This window comes from Hypanus sabinus, chromosome 11 (genome assembly GCF_030144855.1).
Source record: "Hypanus sabinus isolate sHypSab1 chromosome 11, sHypSab1.hap1, whole genome shotgun sequence".
Classification (NCBI taxonomy): domain Eukaryota; kingdom Metazoa; phylum Chordata; class Chondrichthyes; order Myliobatiformes; family Dasyatidae; genus Hypanus; species Hypanus sabinus.
Window position 1 is genome coordinate 15,676,278 of NC_082716.1, and position 27,623 is coordinate 15,703,900.

Below are 27,623 nucleotides of genomic sequence, written 5' to 3' on the forward strand. Positions count from 1 at the left end.
TCCTGCAGCCAAAAGTGTGCCAGTTGGCAGCATACCCCCATGGACATCTCCATGAGCTGGTAGACCATCAAGTTTCGGGCTGACCAAAGAGCATCTTTCACTGAGTTGATGACCTGCCAGCAGCACCGGATGTTGGTCTCCGTGTGTGTCCCCGGGAACACCCCGCAGATCAGTGTTACGTAGTTGCTGGGGATGAATCTCGACACTGTCCCTTCCATCCTCCTCCGCGAACGCACAGTGTGCAAACAGGTGGGTCACCGACTCCTCACTGCAGTCCTCCCGTGGGCAGCGGGGAGTGGAGACGACGTTCCGGGCGTACAGGAGGGATCTGACTGGGAGGGCCCCTCTCACCGCCAGCCAGGCGAAGTCTCGGTGCCTGTTGGTGAGGTCTGGCGATGAGGCCTTTTGCCAGATGAACTGGACAGTCTGCTCAGGGAACCACCCCACTGTGTCCATCACGTCCTTCTCCTGCAGTGCCTGCAGGACATTACATGCCGATCATTGCCTGATGGCCCTGTGGTCAAAGGTGTTGACCTGGAAGAACGTGTTTTTTTTTTTTACTAAGGACAGGTATGGCGGTAACGACCAGCTGACTGGGCTGTTGCGCGGGAGTGGGGCCAGACCCATCCTTCGTAGCCAGGGTGATAGGTAGAACCCGGGCATATAGTGGTACCTGGTGCCTAGATATCTGGGTTCCACACACAACATGGTGCAGCCACACACGAAGCTGGCCATCAGGGTGAGGGCAACATTGGGGATGTTTTTGCCCCCATTGTCCAGGGACTTGTGCATGGTGGCCTGTCTGACCCACTTGCGCCAAGTACAGCAGCCCTGAGAGCACCTCACACCTGATGACCATATTCTTGCCCATTATCGAAAGGGAGCACCCTTCCCACAGTCCCTGTTTGTTTCATCTTGGCAGTCTGCTCCTGCCAGTTCTTACTGCACGTCTTGGCCCCTCCGAACCAGATCCCCAACATCTTCACGTGATCAGACCTGATGGTGAAGGGAATGCTGGATCGGTCGGGCCAGTTGCCGAAGAGCATGGCTTCGCTCTTTGTGTGGTTGGCCCTGGCCCCCGACGCCTGCTCAAACTGTTCGCAGATGCTGATCCGCCTGCGAACCGACCTCGGATCAGAGCAGAAGACGGTGACATCGTCCATGTACAGGAAGTTTTGACTTGGGTCCCTCCATTGCCTGGCAGTGTCACCCCTCTTACGCCCTCATCCCTCCTGATGGCTTCAGCAAAGGATTCTATGCAGCACACAAACAAGACAAGGGAGAGAGGGCAGCCCTGCCCGACTCCAGACCTGATGGGGAAGCTGGCTGTATCCCACCTGTTGACCTGGACTACACTACAGATGTCTGTGTACAGCAGTTTGATCCAATTCCGGATTCCCTCCCCAAATCACATTTTGGAGAGTACACCCGCCATGTACGTGTGCAATATCCTGTCAAAGGCATTCTTCTGGTCCAAGCTGACCAGGCAGGCATCCATCCCCCTGTCCTGCACGATGGTGATGGTATCTCTCAGCAGCACGAGGCTGTCCAAGATCTTCCTACCTGCCTCAGCACAGGTTTGGTCTGGGTGGATCACCTGCTACAGAGCAGACTTGTCTCTGTTGGCGATAGCCTCGGGCAGGATCTTGTAGTCCACATTCAGGAGTGAGATGGGCCCCCAATTTCTAATGTCCTCCCTCTCCCCCTTTTGCTTGAAAATGAGGGTGATGATGTCCTTCCTCATGGATTCTGACATGCTGCCGGCCAGAAGCATAGCGTTGTACACTTCCAGCAGGTCATGGCCCATCCGGTTCCACAGAGCTGGGCTGATGCTGTTGTTTTTGTTTCAGGATCTGGATTGCAACCTCATACCGTCTGTACTGAGTAGTCAAACTTCACAAACTTATATTTCCTTTTACTGCAGACAAGGTTGTTAAAGAAAACAAAGGAACAAAAATGATCAATAAAATGCAGCTGAAAAACAAAGGCTTCAAGGTCAGTTACAAAAGCTTTTAATGTAACCTGTTATTCCATCGCTTTCACACCAGTGGGACACCAATATGCTGATTCTGTGTGAATACTAAAGGAAATAAATATCCTAGTGGGAGTCATTAGATACCAAAATCAAATCACAATTAAGAAGTGCGTTGAAAGAATAATTAATGACAGATTTACACAGCTCAATACTACCTAAAAATACCACTTGAAAAGCTGTTTATTTTTTTCTTTGACCTTTGGATAATCTCAATTCCAGGAAAATAAACAATCTGAACATTTTACATAAATAAGATTAAGCAAGTTTTGCCCATGGAATGTCTACACTGCATCTACACACAACTTAAAAAATTGCATGGTTTTACAATCCCTCATCACCATTACCTCTCAATCTTTCTAGACTTGTTTAACTGCCCTACCTAACCCCTACTACATGGAATGCCCATCATAAAAAAAGTCAATTATTTAAGCGGTACAGAAATACTTGTGAGTGTGGCATCTGGCCTTTTTCTGGCTCCCTTCCCACTCTCCACTGACTTGAACATTTCTTCCAGAGGCTGTAATGCTTCATTTGCACTTCTTCCTATTTATTGTATTGAATTTGGTGCCCATAATGTGGTCTCCTCCAGACTGGAGATGCCTTAAACAATGCTGAGCTTCCAGTATCAGTCATTTTAATTTTCAATTCTATTTCCATTCTGATTTTTAGTCACAGAGTCATAGAGCAATATTACTCAAGATACTGGGTAATTGGATTTCTGTGTTCAGGCACTGAAATGGGATTATTATCCACTATCATATAAATTGGAGGTAAAATTGTTATCACTTACTTAAGAAGGCATTATAGTTTAGCATTTCCTATCTATCAGACCAATAGAAGATTTCCAAGCAGCAACATTGAAAGTTATACATGCTTTGACTTTCAGTTATGAAGGTTTAGTTGTACTAAAACTAAGATTAAATTACAAGAAAGGTTTTATAAACTTACCCTGGACTTGAGGGAACCTGCCCAATTTTCATCCACATACTTCAAGGACAGCTCCAGCATACAACTGAAAAGAAAATAAACAAATAGTAGTCAGTATCAAAAAGCAAATTATGTAAGATCCTCAAGTCTCTGTAATCTGCATGATTAATATAGGGTTGTTTAATGACTTAATCATGTTTTAATTATTCAATATTCCTGAATAATTCACCTTTAAAAATGGAACTACCTCAGAGTCTCTCCGGGAAGTAGTGTGACCAGTATTCAGTTCTTAACGTAGGTATGTTATCAATAAAGGTTCAAAGAATTGCTCCATCACCTTTTCTGAGTCTGTCTAAAATCACGTCTTTGTGTCTGTGATGATCAACCCATTAGTCCAAAGGTAAAAGCAGAAGTTCAACAAGTAGATGTTGAAGTTATAAAACGACATGAAGGACTTTTACAGATACTTCATCAAGTTTATTGTCATTTCGACCATAAACTGCTGGTACAGTACACATTTAAAATGAAACAACGTTCCTCCAGGACCCCGATGCTACATGAAACAACACAAAACTACACTAGGCTATGTGAGACAGCACAAGGTTACACTAGACTACGTGAAAACTGTATTAAAACTACAGCCCTGCACAGGACTAAAGTGCACAAAACAGTGCAGGGCAGTACAATAATTAATAAACAAGACAATAGGCACAGTAGAGGACAAATTACAATATAATAATAAATGATGTAGATGTCAGTCTAGACTCTGAGTATTGAGGAGTCTGATGGCTTGGGGGAAGAAACTGTTGCACAGTCTGGGCGTGACAGCCCGAATGCTTCGGTATCTTTTGCCAGATGGCAGGAGGGAGAAGAGTTTCTGTGAGGTGTGCGTGGGGTCCTTCACAATGCTGATAGCTTTGCGGGTGCAGCGTGTGGTGTAAATGTCTGTGATAGCGGGAAAAGAGACATCGATGATCTTCTCAGCTGACCTCACTATCCGCTGCAGGGGCTTGCGATCCGAGACGGTGCAATTCCTGAATCAGGCAGTGATGCAGCTGCTCAGGATGCTCTCAATACAACCCCTGTAGAATGTGGTGAGGATGGGGGGGGATGCTGGTGGGAGATGGACTCTTCTCAGCCTTCACAGAAAATAGGAACATAGAAAACCTAAAGCACAATCCAGGCCCTTCAGACCACGATGCTGCGCTGAACATGTACTTACTTTAGAAATTACTTAGGGTTACCCATAGCTCTCTATTTTTCTAAACTCCATGTGTCTATCCAGGAGTCTCTTAAAAGACTCTACCATATCTACCTCCACCACCACGCACTCACCACCCTCTGCGTAAAAAACTTACCCCGACATTTCCTCTGTACCTACTTCTAAGCACCTTAAAACTATGCCCTCCAAATCCAGCCATTTCAGCTCCGGGAAAAAGCCTCTGACTATTCACATGATCAATGCCCCTCATCATCTTATATGCCTCTATCAGGTCACCTCTCATCTTCCGTCGCTCCAAGGAAAAAAGGTGAAGTTCACTCAACCTATTCTCATAGGGCATGCTCCCCAATCCAGGCAACATCTTTGTAAATCTCCTTTGCACCCTTTCTATGGTTTCCACATCTTACCTGTAGTGAGCTGACCAGAACTGAGCACAGTACTCCAGTGGGGTCTGACCAGGGTCCTATAAAGCTGTAACATTACTTCTCGGTTCTTAAACTCAGTCTCATGGTTGATGAAGGCCAATGCACCGTATGCCTTCTTAACCACACAGTCAACCTGCACAGCAGCTTTGAGTGTCCAATGGACTTGGACCCCAAGATCCCTCTGATCTTCCACACTGCCATTAATACAATATTCTGCCATCAAATTTGACCTACCAAAATGAACCACCTCACATTTAAGTGGTTTGAACTTCATATGCCACTTCTCAGCCCAGATTTGCATCCTATCAATGTCCTGCTGTAATCTCTGACAGCCCTCTACACTATCCACAACACCCCCAACCTTAGTGCCATCAAAATGATGCAAAGGTTTCGATTCAGGGATGCATTTCTACAATTTGCAGATGACACAAAGTTGGGTGGTAGTGTGAAATATGAGGAGGATGTTAGGTGAATGCAGGTGACTTGGATAGGTTGGGTGAGTGAGCAGATGCAGTTTAATGTGGATAAATGTGAGGTTATCCACTTTAGTGGCAAGAACAGGAAGGCAGAATACTATCTGAATGGTGTCAAGTTAGGAAAAGGGGAAGTACAACGCGATCTGGGTGTTCTTGTACATCAGTCACTGAAAGTAAGCAAGCAGGTACAGCAGGCAGTGAAGAAAGCAAATGACATGTTGGCCTTCATAACAAGGGGAGTTGAGTATAGGAGCAAAGAGGTCCTTCTGCAGTTGTACAGGGCCCTGGTGAGACCACACCTGGAGTATTGTGTTCAGTTTTGGTCTCCAAATTTGAGGAAAGACATTCTTGCTATTGAGGGAGTGCTGCGTAGGTTCACGAGGTTAATTCCCGGGATGGCGTGACTGTCATATATTGAATGATTGGAGCGATGGGCTTGTATACACTGGAATTTAGAAGGATGGCAGGGGATCTGATTGAAACATATAAAATTATTAAGGGATTGGACATGCTAGAGGCAGGAAACATGTTCCCGATGTTGGGGTAGTCCAGAACCAGAGGCCACAGTTTAAGAATCAGGGGTAGGCCATTTAGAAAAGAGTTGAGAAAAAACGTTTTCACCCAGAGAGTTGTGGATCTATGGAATGCTCTGCCTCAGAAGGCAGTGGAGGCCAATGCTCTGGATGCTTTCAAGAAAGAGTTAGATAATGCTCTTAAAGATAGCGGAGTCAAGGGATATGGGGAGAAGGCAGGAATGGGGTACTGATTGTGGATGATCAGCCATGATCACATTGAATGGCGGTGCTGGCTCAAAGGGCCGAATGGCCTACTCCTGCACCTATTGTCTATTGTCTAATTGACCTGAACTATGGAATTTGACAGTGCTTCACAAACTTCATTTTATTTATAATCTGGTTAGGCACATGCTGTCAAGCTCATGTACATCATGAACATCAAAAATATATGATCATGTAGGTGGGGAAGGGAAATTTTATGGTAAAATACATTTTCAGGAGACACAAAATGACTGTAGATGGTGGGATCTGGTGCAACTAAACGAGGTGCTGAAGGTTTCCTTCTGCACCTACTGACTGACCTACTGAGTTCCACCAGCAGTTTGTGCTTTTGCTATATAGTTTTTGCTGTTCACTTAGATTTTTGGAACTAGTATCTCCTATTTGTTGCATACTTATTCCAAAGGCCATAAGCAAAGATGTTTTAAAATGATTTTTCTTCTTAGCACATCACACTTTAGGTTAGGAAAATACTGCCAATAGGTGATGTTTTAAAGCAGATTAAAGATGCCTTATAAACATGAGCAAGTCTGCAGATGCTGGAAATCCATTATATTCAAAGATACCATTGTAATCAATGCCTCTATACATGAACAGTCAACAATACACACTCTAGCTTAGTGACTTACTATGAAGAGTCACTAAGAAGGGTCTACAACCAGAAATGGCAATTTAATGTCTCTTTCAACACATGCTACTTGATCTGCTCAGTGTTTCCAGCACTTTCTATTTTTATTTCAGATATTCAACAACTGCAGCGTTTTTTAAAAATATTTTTTTCCATTCAGTAACCCAAACAAATATGCAACCGTACAGATCTGTGGATTTTGAGAGATGCAATTTCAAAGTGCAAATTAATGTGTCACATATGCCCATGAAGTGTGAATTCTATGACAAGGAGCTGGAATATAAAGGTCTTCTCATGTTTTTGAAGAGAACACTGTATCATATTGATGAATTTCTTCCAAGGAATGTGGGACTCTGGGACAAATAATAAAAGATTTACTGTCTAACTTCTAATTATACAGCACATTTTTTTTTTCTCCATTACCAATGGCCACTGGACAGTAATTTCCCAGCTGCAGCTGGAAGCAATTAGATATTGCAGGTACTATGCAATTGCATGAATTTCATTTTTTTTTTGTCTAAGCTGGTACCTTCCTATCCCAATCACGTCTTCTCTGCCCATCAACAGATAGCTGCTAAACAGACAAAAATCCAATTAACCCAGACAAAGAAAACTAAGTTTCCCCATCAGATTTAATGCTATAACAATTGGGAAGGGAACAAAAATGTGGAATGAAACACATAATACAGAATGGTAATTACAGACAATTCAATTGAACAATATAACATCTATTCTCAACTATTTGTGACTGTCCATGGGTTAGCTATTAAACAAGAAGGCATTGTTCTCATTTTATTGAACGCCTTCAAACCAGCACTCTGCAGTGATCAACAAATTATAAGTGTGCTGTTCATTAAATCCTCAAAATAAAAGCAGTAATTATTTACCAGGGGAAATAAAAGAAACAACCCCCAATTAAGGGGAATGTGCTGTTCAAATGCATAACCTCAAAGAAATTTCAGAATAAATTAAAATCTAACAAGGGTGTTGGGCCTAACTGTAGAAATTAGTGAAGGGAGCAAACAATATGTTTAATGCGACAGTACACAAAGTATACACGTTACTATACACCACCTTGAAATTCATTTTCTTGAAGGCATTCACAGTAAAACAAAGAAATAAATTAGATTCAATTTAAAATTACACACAACACTGACAAACAGCCAATGCGAAGAAGAAGACAATCAGTGGATTAATACTAAAATAATGAGTTGAGGAGTCCTTGAAAGTGAGTCCATAGATTATGGAATCAGTTCAGAGTTGAGGTGAGTGACTTTATTCACACTGGTTCAGAATCCTGATGGTTGAAGGGTAATTGCTGTTCCTGAGCATGGTAGTATGGGAGCTAAGCTTCCCGTACCTTCTTTCTGACGGCAGCAGCAAGAACGGATTATGGCCTGGATGGAGGGGGTGCTTGATTACAGTATATATCTATGGTTATAAATCAGGGTGTGATCATTTATTATCAAAAGTATACAATAAACATTTAAAATACAGGTGTGTACCGCTTAACCTACATTCAGACAATGTCCGATCACATATACATCTGTAGTCCCGATCGGAGTACGTGATGTAGCAGACGTAACCAATCTCATGTATCATGCGTTTCGAGTGTAGCAGCGTTATCTCTCAGTTTAACTTTCTTTTGAAAATATTACCGTAAAGTGCATCATGGCTTCCAAACGCAGCAAAACCACTCCTAGTGATAGCAGCAGCAAGAGGCAAAGGAAAAGTATTGATTTGGAAGTGAAACAAAAGGTTATTAAACAATATGAAGGTGGAAAACCAGTGAATGCTATTGCTTGGAATTTAGGCATGTTGCACTCGACAACCTCAACAATCCTGAAAAACAAAGAAAAAATTCTCCAAGCTGTTAAAGGATCAGCTTCACTGTAAACAACAAGGTTCAGGAAAATGCGAGAGGGACCTATATCAGATATGGAGAAATTGCTAATGACATGGATTGAGGACCAAACACAACAGAGAATCCCTCTCAGCACGTTGATGATCACTGCTAAGGAACAGAGCTTGTTCAAAATGCTTAATGAAAAAGCAGGACCAGACTACGATATCAAGTTTAGTGCTAGCTCTGGGTGGTTCAAACGCTTCAAGCAATGTTTTTTCGCTGCATAATGTGAAAGTTAGTGGTGAGTCTGTGAGTGCTGATGCAGAAAAGAAAAAGCAAACTAGGCAAACAACACTGGACATATTCCTGAAGAAGCCAACACCTTCTGAAGAAGTGGAACACTATGAAGAAGTTGAGAACAATCATGTGGCTGGTCCTTATCCTCTTTGATAAAATTGTGTGTGATATAGGCTAAGAAAATGTTTACATAAAAGTTTAAAAAGTGAAAAAATTAAAAAGTTTAAAATGAAATAAAAAATTATAGTGTATGTATTATAGTGTACAGTATACAGTTTTCGTGTAAGCTCTTGACTATTTAGTCAATACAGGGACACTACAATACTTCATATGGGTTTGCTAAGTATATAATATGGTGTTCACACAACATCCGAATCACATAACATCCAATTTCACAGAATGTATCGTGGAAATTAAGCAACGCATACCTGTACACATCACATTTCAACAGTGTGAAATGTATGATTTAAAAAAAAACTATTTTAGCATTAAACATGTCAATCAGCTTTGAACAAATACCTTTCCAAGTCTAGGGTACAGGTCATTACTTTTTATACTCTGCATTCAAGTTGCACTGTGATACTGTAGTAAGGTTTCAATACATCCCGTGTTGAAGCACAGCTGTACTATGTACTTCTTATATTTGAAATACAAGTGACTAATTTCTGCTCAACACTGTATCCGATGTGAGAGGGACAAATGTAGAGCTTACTAAGTGTTTACTGCATTCCAACAATGCAACAGTTGTGAATTTACGCTTTAAAAGTTCTCTGGGCAACACTCACACGAAACAATGGCAGTATATTGTTGCCAGCTGCTCAATTTAACTAATAAATTAAACGAAACTTCACTAAATACAAGTTTACAATTAATTTCAAGAGAGTTTTAAAATAAAGAGAATTATTCTTTAGCAAGACCAACGAAATGCTGGAGGAACTCATAAGGTGAGGCAGCATCCATGGAAATAAGCAGTCGACGTTTCTGGCCTTCTTCTGCTGTATCCTTTATATCTAAAAAGACTGTTAAGGTACATATTCAAAATAATGTAGAGATCTATGAATAACAGATAAAACTATTAATAACAAGCAACTTTTTGGTGAAAGTAGATAGACATAAAGAAAACTAAGTATTACAGATCAAAGCTTCCTTTACCTTTTCTTCTTAGATTTTTATACTTTCCAAATACCAGCAACCTACATAATATATAATAATCTGACGAAGGGTCTTGGCCCGAAACGTTGACAGTGCTTGTCCTTATAGATGCTGCCTGGCCTGCTGTGTTCCACCAGCATTTTGTGTGTGTTGTTTTAATATATAATAATATGTCATAAACATGGGCCATTGCCACCCTGGCAAAGAGATGTTGACTGTCCAATCTATCTATGCCTCACAATCTTACACAGTTCTATCAAATCGTCTCTCATCCTCCGTCACACCATATAATATTGATATAATATTCTATTTACTATGTTCTCCCAACTGTGTGCGAAGTTCTCTTATTCCATGACACAAAGTTAAAAGTCCTGTTTAAGAAGTACCCATGACAAAAAGAGGTAATGGTTAGCAAACTTACATATTGTGCACAAAACAGGAACAATAGAAACATATATGGCATATTTGGTTGAGCTGTTAAGTTTTTGTACAAGGGACAGGTTGGGGTATTTGGGATTTGCGAGGTTTTGTTTCTTTTTCTTTTTGTGCAAGGAGGGGGATTGATGATTTTCTTTCAACTACTTAAATGATTTTCTGTATTCTATGGCTTTCTGCAGAAGACAAATTCCAGAGTTGCATTCTGCATACATACTTAGATAATAAGATCAACCTTTGAACCAGCAATCCAAAGAAATGTATAATTTCTCTTTAGGTAAGTACATTTACACACAAATAAACAAGCAACACAACACCATGGAAGAAGTCTTTTGGGCTGTCATCTCTGTGCTGGCTCTATGCAAGAGCAACATTCTTAGTGTCACTATCTCACAATCTCACTATAGGACTGCAAATTCTTTCAGACATTGATCCAGCACTTATTCCAAAGGCTACAATTGTGTGTAGCTATACTGGTAGCCCTGGCAGTGCCTCCAGACTCTCGCCACTTAAGTGAGAGTGCCATCAAACTACATAAGCCATAATCTCTGAGTAAACATCAGTTCTCTGAGCCCTTCAATTCTGTGAGCAGGCACTCAAATTTTCAGATAGCAATGACAACACAGCTAAGTTTATTGCTTAAGCCATGTCATAAGTATGTTGTTCTTGGACACTAGACGCGAAGGTTGTCTTGAACTTAAAGAGAAAGCTGGAATGAACTGCTAACTTAACCACACACAAGACCCTCACTTAGGCAAGTACATACATAGAATTTATTCAAAATATATTAAAATTATGCAAAATACTATATATATTTTCAGCAACTAGAAATTTTTTGGGTAATTTCTTCTTAAGTTTTTACATAGTTGATAGCATTTCCAGTACATCCTTCTGTTTAACTGACTGGAAAAATGAAACATCTGGTTAATTCAAAACAAAATGTTTTAGCAGATACTGTGCACCCATGTTTCACAAGATGTAATGTCAAATGAAGGTGGATAGATCAGGAATTAAATATTATCATGTTTTTCTTCAGTAGTAGAGCAATGAAATACAGTACTTCAAAAGGGTGATTGCTGCAATTTTTAATATGATTAAAGAAATTCTGAGGATAAGATACAAGAAAGTTATATTTATTCCTGGTAACTATTGCATTAGAAAATAGCCCAATTCTGAATCTTCAGTATTTCTTCACAGAAGTGATAAAGTGGAACACAAAACAGAGTTCTATTTGCAGAACGCACTTCGGGATAGCTGACCTGCAGGAGTTGTTTTTACATTGTTCCAAAGTCAGTCCATATGGGGTTGAATACAGTAAAGGTTCCTTAACTAATTAGTAGTTTCACCAACACAATAAGCATTAATATCTTGATAATGTCAGAAATGGCTATTTTTCTATTATATTAAATACAGTTTTAGCTATGAGCCAGGAGTGATTTGATGCTCTGCGGGAAAATTTACTTGACTGCACATTAATAAAATGAATACAGCAGCCAGCTGACAGCTGTATGCAGCATCCCAGTTTGGCTGAAGAAAAGGATTGCATAATAGTAAAGGGATCAGCTAACATTACTGAAGGCTAGAAAAAAAATGAAAAACAGCAGTAGGGTTGGGCAATTAAATCACAAATTTTGAAATAAGCTTTGATCTGCAAGACATACCTCAGCAGAAAATGCTTAGCAGAAAAACATGAGGCAATTTGAATGAGGTTAGTGGATAGGTAAATAAATAGTAGATGCAATATGGTGCAGATAAATGAAGCCAAGATTTTAAAAAAAGGCAAGAGTATTTTTTAACTAGTGGTGAACTGGAAAATCTTGATTCACAAGTAATCTGTGGTCCTTGTACACATGGGTGCAGCAAGCAGTTATGAAGACAAATTTTACGTTGGTATTCATTGCAATAAGATTTGAGAATAGGAGCAACAGAAAGACATAGAAACAGGAGTGGACCACACGTTTTTCAAGCCTGTTCTGCCATTCAGTAGGATTAAGGCTTACCTATCCTTGCTTCAAATTCATTGGAGCATTTCAGAAGACATTTTTAAGACTTGCAGTTTTGGAGTTCCATATACTCCAGATTGAGTGGATTTTCGCCTCTGAAGGGCATAATTTAACCATATATTTAAGTTTCAAGATCATAATTTCTATAACTGTTTTTCTTTTAGTTCTAAATTAGTTGAACTTGAACTCTATGATGTGAACTAAACTTATATTCCTGGATTGTTAGACTAAACCTTTGGATTACTACACTATGCATGAAATGCTGGAGGAAATAAGTAGGTCAGACAACATCTATGGAAAGGAATACACAGTTGACATTTCTAGCTGAGGCCCTTCATCAGAACAGCACCATTCATATATTTTCTACCCAGTTCCACAGTGGAATATACTGAAAACACATCAGAAATTATAGGTAGCCTACAGACAAAAGAAAGTAAAGGTACCTAAAGCAATTAATAAAAACATGAGAAATACAAGGCGAACTAATAAAACAAAGCATTGACAAATACCCTGGGCCTAACTGACCTACATCCTAGTATTCCAGAGTATCCCCAGAGGCAGTGGATGCATTGAACGTCATATTCCAAAAATTGCTAATTTCTGGAAAGGTTCCAATGAAATGGTGAGGAAGGCAAAAGGTCTAGAATATAAGAACAGGGATGTGATGTTGAGGCTTTATAAGGCACTGGTGAGGTCTCACCTTGAGTATTGTTGAGTACTGAGTATTGTCCAGAGGACGTTCACAAGAATGATTCCAGGAATTAAATGGTTATCATATGAGGAACGTTTGATGGCTCTGGGTCTGTACCTGCTGGAATTCAGAAGGATGAGGAGGGATCTTATTGAAACCTTTGGGATGTTGAAAGGCCTAGATAGAGTAGACGTGGAAAGGATGTTTCCCATGGGGCGGGGAGGAAAGAGTCTAGGACAAGAGGGCACAGCCTCAGGATAGAGAGGTGCCCTTTCAAAACAGAGATGCCGAGAAATTTCTTTAGCCAAAGGGTGGTGAATTTGTGGAATTTCTTGTCACATGCAGCTGTGGAGGCCAGGTCATTGAGTGTATTTAAGGCAGAGACTGATAGGTTCTTGATTGGACATGGCATTAAAGGTTACAGGGAGAAGGCCAGGATCTGGGGTTGAGGTGGAGATTAAAAAAAAAGGATCAACCACGATTGAATGGTAGTGCCTAATGGCCTAATTCTGCTCCTATGTCTTATGGAAATGGAAATTAGCAAATGTCACAAGATGTTGTAGAAAGGTGGAAGCAGCAGGCTAACTAGCCTATGAGGAAAATTCTATTCAATTTTAAGTAGTTTCTTCAAAAAGGGAAAAGGGGTTTTGGAGTAAGACCAAAGCTGAGGACCACAAGACTTAGGAGTAGAACTAGGCCCAATTCAGCCCAACGTGTCATCTCCTAAGCAGTTGTAAAAATTGACAAAAAGAAGCTAGACAACTTTGACTAAGTAACGAGAAAATTGTGGATGCGGAATTGCAAAAAAGGTGAATTTAGATCAACAGACCAAGTGGATCAGACTCAGGGATGATAGGTCCCCATCAGTGCTGATAATGAAATCCAAAAGATTCAGAATCAAATCAACCACACGTATTCTCATTACATGAAACACTATCAGTAACAGTGGGTCTACAACAGCCTGGTGAAATGTCAAAGTAGTAAACCTTTAAAATTCAAAGCTGGAATCATTATGTACTAAAAAATGATTAATTCATAAGACCATAAAACACAGGAGCAGAATCAGGCCATTCAGCAATTGAGTCTGCTCTGCCATTCCATCATGTTTGACTTACTATCCCTCTCAACCACATTCTCCTGTCTTCTTCCCGTAACTTTTGATGCCCTGACTAATCAAGAAGCTATCAACCTCCACGTTAAATATACCAAATGACTTGGCCTCCACATTCCTTAGATATTCCACCCTCTGGCTAAAGAAATTCCTCCTCATCTATTCTAAAGGGATGTCCTTCTATTCTGGGTCTGTGTCCTATGGTCCTAGACACCCCCACAAGAGGAAATCTGCTCCTTATCCAGTCTTTAAATATTCTTCTGAACTCCAGTGAGTACAGGCCCAAAGCCATCAAACGCTCCTCATACATCAACCCTTTTATTCCAAGGATCATTCAGACGAATGTGCCCTGGTCCCTCTCCCTTGCCAGAACACCTGTTCTTAGATATAATGGAGTTGATATAAGTGGATATAATGGAATTGATTCAGCGGGGCTTAAACTAATGACATTTTAAATTATGTACCCTGGAGACATTTAAAAACCTTCTTTGCTATTTTAGCCACGTCACTCGAGTTCTGGTGATTACAAAGTGTTAAGGGCCTTGGCAACTACGTCAGATAAGTTTGCATAAAGGATGACCACAGTAGATTTTGCATGCAAAAGATCTGCAGCAGCAAGAGCTGGACCAATATTTTTATTATATCATTAATTATTTCTCTATCCTATTTGAAATTGCATATAATAAATATCATGGCTTATTCCCAAATGTTTCTTCATTGCTGGAATTAATTTAAATTAGCTGATAATTTCAGTTACCATTTAACACCACTGAGTGAGAACTTAGTACTATTTGCACCAAGGTGATAATTTGCAAGACAATTAGATAAACTTTACATCTTTACTTTAAATGTGTGCATACTTATATTTGTTAGGCAGGCATAGAATAAATGAGGAATCAGCACAAATATACAAAACATTAGTTAGACCACAGTTAAAGCAGTGCAAAGTTCAACATTCATAGAAAATTTATTAATGAAGTATGTATATGTCACCATATACAACCCTGAGATTTATGTTCTTATAGGCTTTCATTGCAGACCAAAGTAGTACAATAGAATCAATGAAAAATTACACACAAAGACTGACAAACGAACAACATGCAAAATAAGACAAACTGTGCAAATACAAAAAAATACTTGAGTGTGAGTCCACAGGTCATGGAATCAATACAGTGTTGAAGTGCATGAAGTTATCCACATTAGCCTTCCACTGACGTTGAGTGGGAATATAACCAGAGCTCGTAGGTTAAGGGTGAAAGGGGACATGACGGGAAACTTCTTCACTCAGAGAGTGGTGAGAATGTGGAATGAGCTGCCAGCGCAAGTCATGCATGTGAGCTCAATTTCAATGTTAAAGCGAATTTTCGATAGGTACATGAATGGTAGGGGTATGGAGGGCTATGGCCCTAGTGCAGATTGATGGGAGTCGGTAGGTTAAATAGTTTGGCATGGACCAGATGAGCCAAAGGGCTTGTTTCTGTGCTGTACTTCTCCATGGCTCTATGGTTCAGAAGCTTGATAGTTGAAGTGAACTGTTCTTGAACCTGGTGGTGTGGAATTTAAGGCTCCTGTACCTCCTTCCCATTGGTAGCAATAAGAAAAGAGCATGGTCTGAATGGTGGAAGTCTTGATGATGGATGCTGCTTTCCCATGGCGGCACTCCCTGTAGATGCTCTAGTCAACATACTATGGATGGATGAGTTTACACCAGAGCAGATGTAGAGGACATATGTCAGGTTGTTGAGATTCAATTGAGGAGAGACTGAGTAGACTAGGCTCGTTTTCTTTGGAGCAGAGAAGGCTGGAGCAATAATTTGATTGAGGTATACAAAAGTATGAGGGAGACTGATAAAGCAGTAGATAAAGGACATGTTTTCAATATGTGTCCATGGCTAGAATGTACAGAATTAAAGTAAATTATAAGAAACTTAAGAGAGGGAATGAGGAAGAATTTCTTTTCACCAGAGGATAGTTGAAATCCACATTACACTTCTTAAGGTAGTGATGGAAGCAGGCACACTGCAACACTTAAGGGAGTATTTAGATGAACATTTGTAACACATGAAAGGCTGGAAAAGCTGATCTATATATAAAGATACTTGATGGCCAGTACATTCCAAATGGGCTGAATAGCCTGTTTCCATGTGGGTAATTTATGAACACAGATGGAACACTAACATTACTAATTATTAATTCTAGGGCAAATTAACTATATTAGATTAAACATGTACACTATTTTTAAAGTATTTAACCATCATTGACTGTAGTTTTGCATTGAATACTATTATCTCATCAAAGCTAATCAATAAGCTTTAAGACATTGGCCTCAATACCAATTTATGCAACTGGATCCTTAATTTCTTTATTTGCAGACCCCAATCTTTTTGGATTGGAAACAACATCTGCTCCACAAATCTCCATCAGCAGAGGTACACCATTAGGCTGTGTGCTTAGCTCCCTGCTGTACTCACTTTACACTTATGCCTGTATGGTTAAGTACTGCTCAAATGCCATATTAAAGTTTGCTGATGATACCACTGTCATGGGCCGAATCAAAGGTAGCGACGAATCAGCAAAATAGAGGGAAATTGAAAATCTGGTTGAATGGTGTCACAACAACTGCCTCTCTCTCAATGTCAAAATAACCAAAGAGCTGATTATTGACTACAGGAGGAAGAAACCAGAGGTCCATGAGGCAGAACTCATCAGGGGATCAGAAGTGGACAGTATCAGCAATGTTAAATTCATCTGCATTATCATTTCGGAGGATCTGTCCTGCATGTAACTGCCATTACGAAGAAGATATGGCAATGCCTCTACTTACTTAGAAGTTTGCAAAGATTTGGCATGTCATCCAAAACGTTGACATCTTCTATAGATGAATGGTGGAGGGTATACTGACTGGTTGCATAACATCCTGGTAAGGAAACACCAATGCCTTTGAATGGCGATTGTGGAAATTGCTACATTAAGTAGTGGATACAGTCCATTCCATTGTGGGCAAAGGCCTGCAAACCATTCAGAAGATCTACAAGGAGTGCTGTCACAGGAAAAGCAGCATCCATCATCAAGGACACTCACCATCCAGCTCATACTGTCAGGGGCCAAACTGTCCCAGGCCATCAGAGGGGCAAAGTGTGCATACGCCCAGTGAATCCACAGTCACTTCCAGGACAGCAGTGACACGCGGCACATGTGGAAGGGCATCCAGGACATCACCAATTACAGGATAACATCATCTGACTGTGCCGGTGATGCCTCCCTCCCAAATGCGCTGAATAACATCTATGTCCGTTTTGAGGCAGAAAATAATCTGGCGGCGAGAAAGCCCACCCCTCCTACAAATGACCAGGTGCTGTGTCACACCATGGCCGATGTGAGAAGAACTCTGCCAACCCATGGAAGGCCGCTGGACCTGACAACATTCCTGGTAGAGTGCTCAGAGGATGAGCAGACTAGCTAGCAGATGCTCTCACTGACACCTTCAACAACTCCCTGAGCAGTGCCACCATTCCAACGTACTTCAAGATCACCACCATCATCCTCGTGCCGAAGAAGTCTCCAGTGTCCTGCCTGAACAACTACTGTCCCGTTGCACTCACACCCATATTGATGGAGTGTTTTGAGAGGCTCGTCATGAGGCACATCAAGACCCTGCTGCCCACTTCACTGGACCCCCTGCAGTTTGCGTACTGTCCCAACTGCTCAACAGACGACGCCATTGTCATCACCCTCCAACTGGCCCTAACCCACCTGGACAAAAAAAGACATGTACATTCGAATGCTGTTCATAGACTTCAGTTCAGCATTCAACACAATCATTCCTCAGAAACTGATTGGAAAGCTGAGACTACTGTGCCTGAACACCACTCTCTGCAACTGGATCCTAGACTTCTTGACTGTGAGACTCAGTCAGTCCGGATCGGGAGCAGCATCTCCAACACCATCACACTGAGCACAGGCCCCCCCACACCAGGGCTGTGTGCTCAGTCCACTGCTGTTCACTCTGCTGACCCCATGACTGCGCTGCAACACACAGCTCGAACCACATCAAGTTCACCGATGACATTACCATGGTGGGTCTCATCAGCAAGAATGACGAGTCAGCTTACAGAGAGGAGGTGCAGCAGCTAACAGGACTGGTGCAGAGCCAACAACCTGTCTCTGAATGTGAACAAACAAAAGAGATGGTTGTTCACTTCAGGAGGGCACGAAGCGACCACTCCCCGCTGAACATCAACAACTCCTCGGTAGAGATCGTTAAGAGCACCAAATTTCTTGGTGTTCACCTGGTGGAGAATCTCACCTGGTCCCTCAACTCCAGCTCCATTGCAAAGAAAGCCCAGCAGCGTCTCTACTTTCTGTGAAGGCTGAGTAAAGTCCATCTCCTACCGCCCATCTTCATCACATTCTACAGGGGTTGTATTGAGAGCATCCTGAACAACTGCATCACTGCCTGGTTCGGAAATTGCAGCATCTCGGATCGCAAGACCCTGCAGTGGATAGTGAGGTCAGCTGAGAAGATCATCATCTTTCTTCCCACCATTACGGACATTTACACTACACACTGCATCCACAAAGCAAACAGCATTTGAAGGACCCCACGCACCCCTCATACAAATTCTTCTCCCTCCTGCCATCTGGGAAAAGGCACCAAGCTATCAGACTCCTCAATACCCAGAGCCTGAACTGACACCTTACTGCCTTATTGTCCTGTTTATCATTTATTGTAAAGCCTGCACTGTTTTGTGCACTATGCAGTCCTGGGTAGGTCTGTAGTCTAGTGTTGTTTTTTTATGTAGTTCGGTCTAGTTTTTATACTGTGTTATGTCACACCATGGCCCTGAAAAAACATCCTCTCATTTTTACTATGTACTATACCAGCAGTTATGGTCGAAATGACAATAAAAAGTAACTTGACTTGACTTGATACTCTCACTGCTGCCATCAGGAAAGTGGTACAAAAGCCTTAGGTACCACGCCATCAGATTCAGGAACAGTTATTTCTCCTCAACTATCAGGATCTTGAACGAGAGGGCACAACTTCACATATCCAACAGTGAACAGATTTCACAACCCATGGACTCACTTTCAAGGACTCTACAACTCACGTTCTCAATATTTACTGCTTATTTATTTATTATTATTATTTTGTTTCCCCCCCACCCCCACTTTTTTTGTATTTGCATATTTTGTTATCTTTTGCACATTGGTTGCTTGTCCGCCTTTGTTGTGTGCAGATTTTCATTGATTTTATTGTGCTTCTTTGCATTTACTGTGAATGCCCACACAAAAAAATCTCAGGCTAGCATATGGTGACATATAGGTACCTTGATAATGAATTTACTCTGACTTCACTTTGACCTTCTACTTTACACACAATCTACCCTAGCACACCTATACTTTTCAATGACCACACCATTTGTATCTATAGAAAGTATCTATACTGCACTTCATCAATTCTACTGACTACTACAGGTTGTGTATGGATAGGGGCTACTTTGTTTTGATATTGAAAAGTTCTTTATAATGGTTCAGAATATTCAGCTTTGTGAAACAATGTAAGCTCAGCCCACATCATTCCAATTAGAGAAGGAATAAACATAATGAATGGATAATTAGATTACATATATAATTAACCAATGGTTAATCACAAAAAGCTGCATCAAGAAGCACTTACTCAACAATAACAAGTTCATCAAAGCACAGTTTAACTTTGGCCAGGATCAGGTGGCCCCAGCCTTCATTGTAACGTTGGTCCAAACATGGACAAGACAGTTGTAATGCAGAGTGGCTGCAGGCAGCATTAATGTCAACATCTGATTGTATATCAAATTATGCATTCCTGATAAAATTGAAACCAATAGGAAACTTTCCACAGGCTGTTATATCTCATACATCAAAACATTCATATTCCTCTGTGCCCTCCCATCATGCACATTATATATATGCCTGAAAGCGTGTACAACCAGACTCAAGACAACTTCTATCCCACTCTTACAAGTATTGAACAGCAGTTGTGACCTCAATCTACCTCATGATGTCCTTACAACTTATTCCAAGTCCATGGCCTCCTCTTGTGCCAAGTTGAGACCACCTTCACGGTGAAGGAGCAAAACCTAATATTCCGTCTAGGTAGCAGCCAACCTGATTGCATGAACATCGATTTCTCCTTCTGGTAAAAAAATTTCACAGCTCCCCTCCCCCCTCTGACCTTCAGCACCTATCACCTCCCCAAGTCGTCTCCTTCTTCCCTTTCTCCTAGTGTCCACTATCCTTTCCTATCAGATTCCTTCTTCTCAAGCTCTTGACCTTTTCACCCACCTACCCCCCCACCCTTTTTATTATGGCATCTTCCCCCTTTCCTCTCAGTTCTGAAGGGTCTTGGACTGAAACATTGACTATTTATTCATTTCCATAAATGCTGCTTGACTTGCTGAGTTCTTACAGCAGTTTGTGTTACAGGTTTCCCCCGCGATTTGAAGGTAGAGCGTTGCAATGAAATGGTTTGTAAGCCAGAATGTTGTAAAGTGAAGAAGCAATTACCATTTATTTATATGGGAAAAATTTGTGAGCGTTCCACATCCAAAAAAATAACCTACCAAATCATGCCAAATAACACATAAAACCTAAAATGACAGTAACATATAGTAAAAATAGGAATGTTATGATAAATACACAGCCTATATAAAGTAGAAATACTTTTCTGCAATCATTGCAGTACAGTACTGTCCACCGTAGCGAGTCTCATGAAAGCGCTCTTGGTGGAAGCATTCGGCGCAAGCACTCTCAGCAGCACTCTCGGCAGAAGCATTCTCCAGTAAACGTTAATCTATGAAGCTGCCAAATAAAACCAAATAAGAAATCATACCAAATAACACATAAAAATACACAGCCTATATAAAGTAGAAATAAGTGTAGTTTCACTTACTGGAATCGGGAAGACAGTGAGCACACTGATGATGGTGCATTAGGCTGAGTCGTCAGAAGTTGGGGTGGTGGGAGGTAGAGAAGACTGGGGTGTCATCTCATCGTCGTCTGTTTCCATCAGGGCAGGCAGGTCACCTTCTTCTATGTCTGCCTGCCTCGATGTCAAAGGTCGAGGTTCGTCGTCTGCTGTGGCTGATGTGGAAGGCTTGAAAAACGACAGTATGCTTGACTGCTTAGCCTCGCACATTTTTCTATCATACAGTTCTTTGTAAGCGCTCAAAGCATCCTGCAAACCTGCCCTAAACCTACGTACCCTTTCAAAATTAAAGTCATACTTTTCTGCAGTCATTGCAGCGAAAATCTCATGCAATTGCTTCACGTTCAGTCCCTGGACAACTTCACTTTTGTGCTGTTCGCTACTGCGTTCGATTTTGATTGTTATCCTTTCCTCTTCCAATTGCATCAGCTCTTCATCTGTCAGTTCTTGGTCATGGGATGCCAAAACCTCTTTAACATCACCTTCGCCAACTTCCACAAACCCAGCCTCCTTAGCCAAACTCACTATTGCCGTATTTATTGTTGATGGTTTAACATAGAAACATAGAAAATAGGTGCAGGAGTAGGCCATTCAGCCCTTTGAGCCTGCACCGCCATTCAGTATGATCATGGCTGATCATCCAACTCAGAACCCTGTACCTGCTTTCTCTCCATATCCCCGATCCCTTTAGCCACAAGGGCCATATCTAACTTCCTCTTAAATATAGCCAATGAACCGGCCTCAACTATTTCCTGTGGCAGAGAATTCCACAGATTCACCACTCTCTGTGTGAAGAAGTTTTTCCTCATCTCGGTCCTAAAAGGCTTCCCCTTTATCCTTAAACTGTGACCCCTCGTTCTGGACTTCCCCAACATCAGAAACAATCTTCCTGCATCTAGCCTGTCCAATCCGCAGTTTGAAGCCTTTAAAATCATTCACTGCTTTGGGACATAGTTTCCTCCAAACGCCATTTCTCATCCAGACTGTTAGCCTATCCAGAGCATCTCCGATGTCTGCGATTGCCAATTTTATATTGTACTCTTCCCAGACCTCTCGCAAAAATGCTTCGGAATTGCCCTCACTGTCAATGGCACTTACAATAAAATGCATCACGTTTTGCGTATAGTAAGCCTTAATTGTGGCTATTAGGCCTTGGTCGCACGGCTGCAGCAACGATGTCGTATTTGGTGGTAAGAACGCAACACGAATGTTACCGCCATACTCGGTAATGCCAGATGGATGCGCAGCACAATTATCGACAATCATAAGACACTATTATCGAGGTTATTTTCTCTACAGTATTATTGCAGTATGTATTCAGAATAAAACACTTGGGTATTCCAACTACTTGGATGTGAACGGAGCACAACGGTAAGTGTTTTCTTATCAATGCCTTTAAGTGCCCTCGGATTTTCTAAATGGTACAGTAGTAGAGGCTTAAGGACAACATCACCAGTAGCATTAATAATAGGCATTAGGGTAAACCTGTCCTTCGATGCCTCGTGTCCCTCAGCCTGCTTTTCTTCTATCGAAATAAATGTCTTGCTCGGCAATTTTTTCCAATAAATTGCAGTTTCATCACAGTTAAACACTTGCTTATATGAATAACCATCTTCTGTAATTATTTTCTTCACTTCTGCTGGGAACTTTTTGGCAGCTTCAATATCAGCCGAAGCACTCTCTCCAGTAAACTTTAAACTATGAAGCTGCCCTCGCCTCAGAAACCGATCCAACCACCCATGACTGCCTTTAAATTCCACTTTCGCAACACTTTCATCACCATCGTCCAGTGCTTTCTGTTTCAGCTTATTAAAAAGACTGACTGATTTCTCCTTAAGCATAAGATAACTTAACGCAACACCACGCTTTGTACACCCGTCAATCCACTCAAGCAATAGACTTTCCATTTTATCCATTATTGGAGGCTGATGCTATGAGCAGAACCAACGGTAATATTGGCAGCTTTCAAAATTCTTTCTCTCTGCATATAAATAGTGTGAATGGTGGACGCAGGCAAATTCAACATGCAGACAATGTCCTTACTTCGTTCACCACGATCGAAACGCTTAATTATGTCTAGTTTTAAGTTAAGTGTAACACCCTTACGAGCTCTTTTAGGCTTTTCCGATACAGTTATCTTAGAACTCATCTTGCTAAAGGATGCAAAATAAATCGACATACAGTAAAGCACAAATGCTCACAGGCACGGGTTTAAGCAATGGCGGCTAAATGCAGTTCTGGGGAGGAGCTTGGCTGCCTTTTTCGCGCGCTGTCTTTCGTAACAGCGAGTTGATGTAAAGTGAACATTTGAAAAACGGGAGACACCTGTATTGTTTACCTGTGCTGCGCTGCATTATGTTTGTAACAGTAACACTTTATTCTGGCACTGTTACTGATTTCCCTTGTACTACCTCAATGTACTCTTGTACTGAAAAGATACAACATGGATGGCATGCAAAACAAAGCTCTTCCCTGTATGTACCTCAATATGTGACAATAGCAAACTAATTTACCAATTTTTTACTTGACAAATTTAAAGTATTGTGTATAGTTCTGGCTGTCACACAACAGGGAGGATATGGTGGCAATAGACTGTCCTAAAGAAATTCATCAGGATGTGGGTTGGAATGGAGGGCTGTGGCTATAAGGAAAAATTGGATGGGCAAAGTACCTATGTCACCATATACTATCCTGAGATTCGTTTTCTTGTAGGGTTTCTTCTCATTGGAGACTGAGGGGTGACCTGATAGAGACATATAAAAGGATGAACGGTATAAATGGGATAGAGAATCAAAATCTATTTCTCTGGGCAGGAGTGTCTAAACGTACAGGGCACCAGTTTAAGGTGAGAGGGGATAAATTTGAAGGCGATCTATTTGGTATATTTTCCACAGAGGGTGGTAAATATATGGAACGAATTGCCAGAGAAGTTGTAAAGGGATCAGGATCAGAAACAGGCTTATTATCACTGGCATATGTCGTGAAATGTGTTAAATTAACAGCAGTTCAATGCAATACATAATATAGAAGAAAAATAAACAAGTAAATCTATTACAGTAAATGTATATTGAATAGATTAGAAATCATGCAAAAACAGAATAATATATATTAAAAAATGAGGTAGTGTTCATAGGTTCAATGTCCATTTAGGAATCGGAAGGCAGAGGGGAAGAAGCTGTTCCTAAATCACTGAGTGTGTGCCTTCAGGCTTCTGTACCTCCTACCTGATGGTTAACAAAGAGAAAAGGGCATACCCTGGGTGCATACCTGGGAAGATACAGTTACAATGTTTAAAAGATATTTGGACAGGTCTTTGGATAGAAAAGATGGAGGAGGATAAGAGTTTAATGCTTGCAAATTGTATCAGTAAAGATAGGCACCATGGTCAACATCGATGAGGTAGCCTGAAAGGGCCTGTTTCTTAGTTGTATGTTTCTATTATCTGAAGTTGTAGGAAATTGCCTGAGTCTCTCAGAGCAATGCTCTGGGTCCAATCATCTTCTGCTTCATTATGAATTCATAGAGTGCATTAGAGATAGTTTCCTGGAACCAACCAGGGAAAAGGCCATTTTGAATCTGGTTGTGGGCAATTTTGCAGTTTAAATAAATGACCTCAGAGTAAAATATTCCCTAGGAAGCAGGGGTCATTGTATGTGCACCCGTGGCTGAGAAGGGAAATTAGGGATAGTATCAAGTCCAAAGAAGAAACATATAAATTAGCAAAAAAAAGCGGCACACCTGAGGACTGGGAGAAATTCAGAGACCAGCAGAGGAGGACAAAGGGCTTAATTAGGAAAGCGAAAAAAGATTATGAGAGAAAGCTGGCAGGGAACATAAAAACTGACTGTAAAAGCTTTTATCGGTACGTGAAAAGAAAAAGATTGGTCAAGACAAATGTAGGTTCTTTACAGTCAGAAACAGGTGAATTGATCATAGGGAACAAAGACATGGCAGACCAGCTGAATAACAACTTTGGTTCTGTCTTCACTAAGGAGGACATAGACAATCTTCCAGAAATAGTAAGGGACCGAGGGTCTAGTGAGATGGAGGAACTGAGGGAAGTACATGTTAGTAGGGAAGTGGTGTTAGGTAAATTGAAGGGATTAAAGGCAGATAAATCCCCAGGGCCAGATGGTCTTCACCCCAGAGTGCTTAAGGAAGTAGCCCAAGAAATAGTGGATGCAGTGATAATTTTTCAAAACTCCTTAGAATCTGGATTAGTTCCTGAGGATTGGAGGGTGGCTAATGTAACCTCACAATTTACAAAAAGGAGGGAGAGAAAAACCGGGGAATTATAGACCAGTTAGTCTGACATCGGTGGTGGGGAAATGCTAGAGTCGGTTATCAAAGATGTGATAACAGCACATTTGGAAAGAGGTGAAATCATCGGACAAAGTCAGCATGGATTTGTGAAAGGAAAATCATGTCTGACGAATCTTATAGAAGTTTTTGAAGATGTAACTAGTAGATTGGATAGGGGAGAGCCAGTGGATGTGGTATATTTAGATTTTCAAAAGGCTTTTGACAAGTTCCCACACAGGAGATTAGTGTGCAAATTTAAAGCATATGGTATTGGGGGTATGGTATTGATGTGGATAGAGAATTGGTTGGCAGACAGGAAGCAAAGAGTGGGAGTAAACGAGACCTTTTCAGAATGGCAGGCAGTGACTAGTGGGGTACCGCAAGGCTCAGTGCTGGGACCCCAGTTGTTTACAATATATATTAATAATTTAGACGAGGGAATTAAATATAGCATCTCCAAGTTTGTGGATGACACAAAGCTGGGTGGCGGTGTTGGCTGTGAGGAGGATGCTAAGAGGATCCAGGGTGACTTGGATAGGTTAGGTGAGTGGGCAAATTCATGGCAGATGCAATTTAATGTGGATAAATGTGAGGTTATCCACTTTGGTTGCAAGAACAGGAAAACAGGTTATTATCTGAACGGTGGCCGATTAGGGAAAGGGGAGATGCAACGAGACCTGGGTGTCATTGTACACCAGTCATTGAAGGTGGGCATGCAGGTACAGCAGGCAGTGAAAAAGGCAAATGGTATGTTGGCATTCATAGCAAAAGGATTTGAGCACAGGAGCAGGGAGGTTCTACTGCAGTTGCACAAGGCCTTGGTGAGACCGCACCTAGAATATTGTGTGCAGTTTTGGTCCCCTAATCTGAGGAAAGACATTCTTGCCATAGAGGGAGTACAGAGAAGGTTCACCAGATTGATTCCTGGGATGGCAGGACTTTCATATGAAGAAAGACTGGATCAACTAGGCTTATACTCACTGGAATTTAGAAGAGTGAGGGGGGATCTTATTGAAACGTATAAAATTCTAAAGGGATTGGACAGGCTAGATGCAGGAAGATTGTTTCCGATGTTGGGGAAGTCCAGAACGAGGGGTCACAGTTTAAGGATAAAGGGGAAGCCTTTTAGGACCGAGATGAGGAAAAACTTCTTCACACAGACTGGTGAATCTGTGGAATTCTCTGCCACCGGAAACAGTTGAGGCCGGTTCATTGGTTATACTTAAGAGGAAGTTAGATATGGCCTTTGTGGCTAAAGGAATCGGGGGTATGGAGAGAAAGCAGGTACAGGGTTCTGAGTTGGATGATCAGCTATGATCATACTGAATAGCGGTGCAGGCTCGAAGGGCCGAATGGCCTACTCCTGCACCTATTTTCTGTTTCTATGATAGAATGTTGCTTTTAGTTTGAGGAGGAAAAGTTAACACAGTTGTTAAAGGGTATTACAATGGAAGGAATACAACATTCGCCGAAACAGACTTAGTTGACAAATTATCAGAAGACAGAAGTCAACAAACACTTAGAGGTCATTCATGATACTCAGTCAAAATGTAAACAGGAATGAGTTTAAGGGAGGGATGGCAACCCAAGGAAGTTAAGAAGGGTATTAAGTTGAAAGAGCAGCATATTAATAAGAGGAGGTTGGTATCCTGTGAGCAGTTCTGGGACTACAATTAGTTACAATATACATTAATGACTTGGAGGAAGGGAGCAAGGGCAAGTTGGAACTCTTGTCACCGGATTATCAAAGATTGAGAGACCATGCTCTTCAAATATGTAAGATCTTTAGATGTTTAGACAGGGTAACTGTGGAGATGATGTTTTTTTATCATGGGGAAGTTCAGTATCAGAGAGCATGATCTCAGAATAAGGAGTATCAGATTGAGTCAAGGAAGAATTGCTTCCCTCAGAGTTCTACAAGTCTTTGGAATTATTTGCTACAGAGGTTTGTGGGGCTACAGTCATTAAGTGTATTTAAGGAAGAGATAGATTGATAATTAATAAGGATGTCAAGACATGGGAAAAGCTAATGATTAAATTAAAAACAATTTCAGCAAAATTGGATTTATTGGAATAAATTTTTACATATGAATGTGTACAGATATAGCACAGAAAGAGGTGTTCCAGTCATACATGCCCATACAGGTATTAATATTGCACATAAACCTCTCCCTTTTTTCTCCACCCAAATTTTTTCAGCAAAGTCTATTTATTTATTCGCTCATCCTGGTATTAAATTTTCTTTTTAGTCAACATACATTCCTATTTGTATTCACACCATTCTTTGCAAGATTACAAGTTACTCCACAATT

At 41.1% G+C, this 27,623-nt stretch overlaps 1 protein-coding gene across 1 annotated transcript in view; it reads right to left on the minus strand.

Moving 5' to 3' along the window:
* The window catches only part of selenof (selenoprotein F), a 56,234-nt gene that overhangs the window by 9,947 nt on the left and 18,664 nt on the right, over positions 1-27,623 (minus strand). The window contains exon 3 of the mRNA XM_059983833.1: positions 2,984-3,047. Coding sequence (XP_059839816.1) covers positions 2,984-3,047 — 64 coding nt within the window. The remainder of the gene's footprint in view (positions 1-2,983; positions 3,048-27,623) is intronic.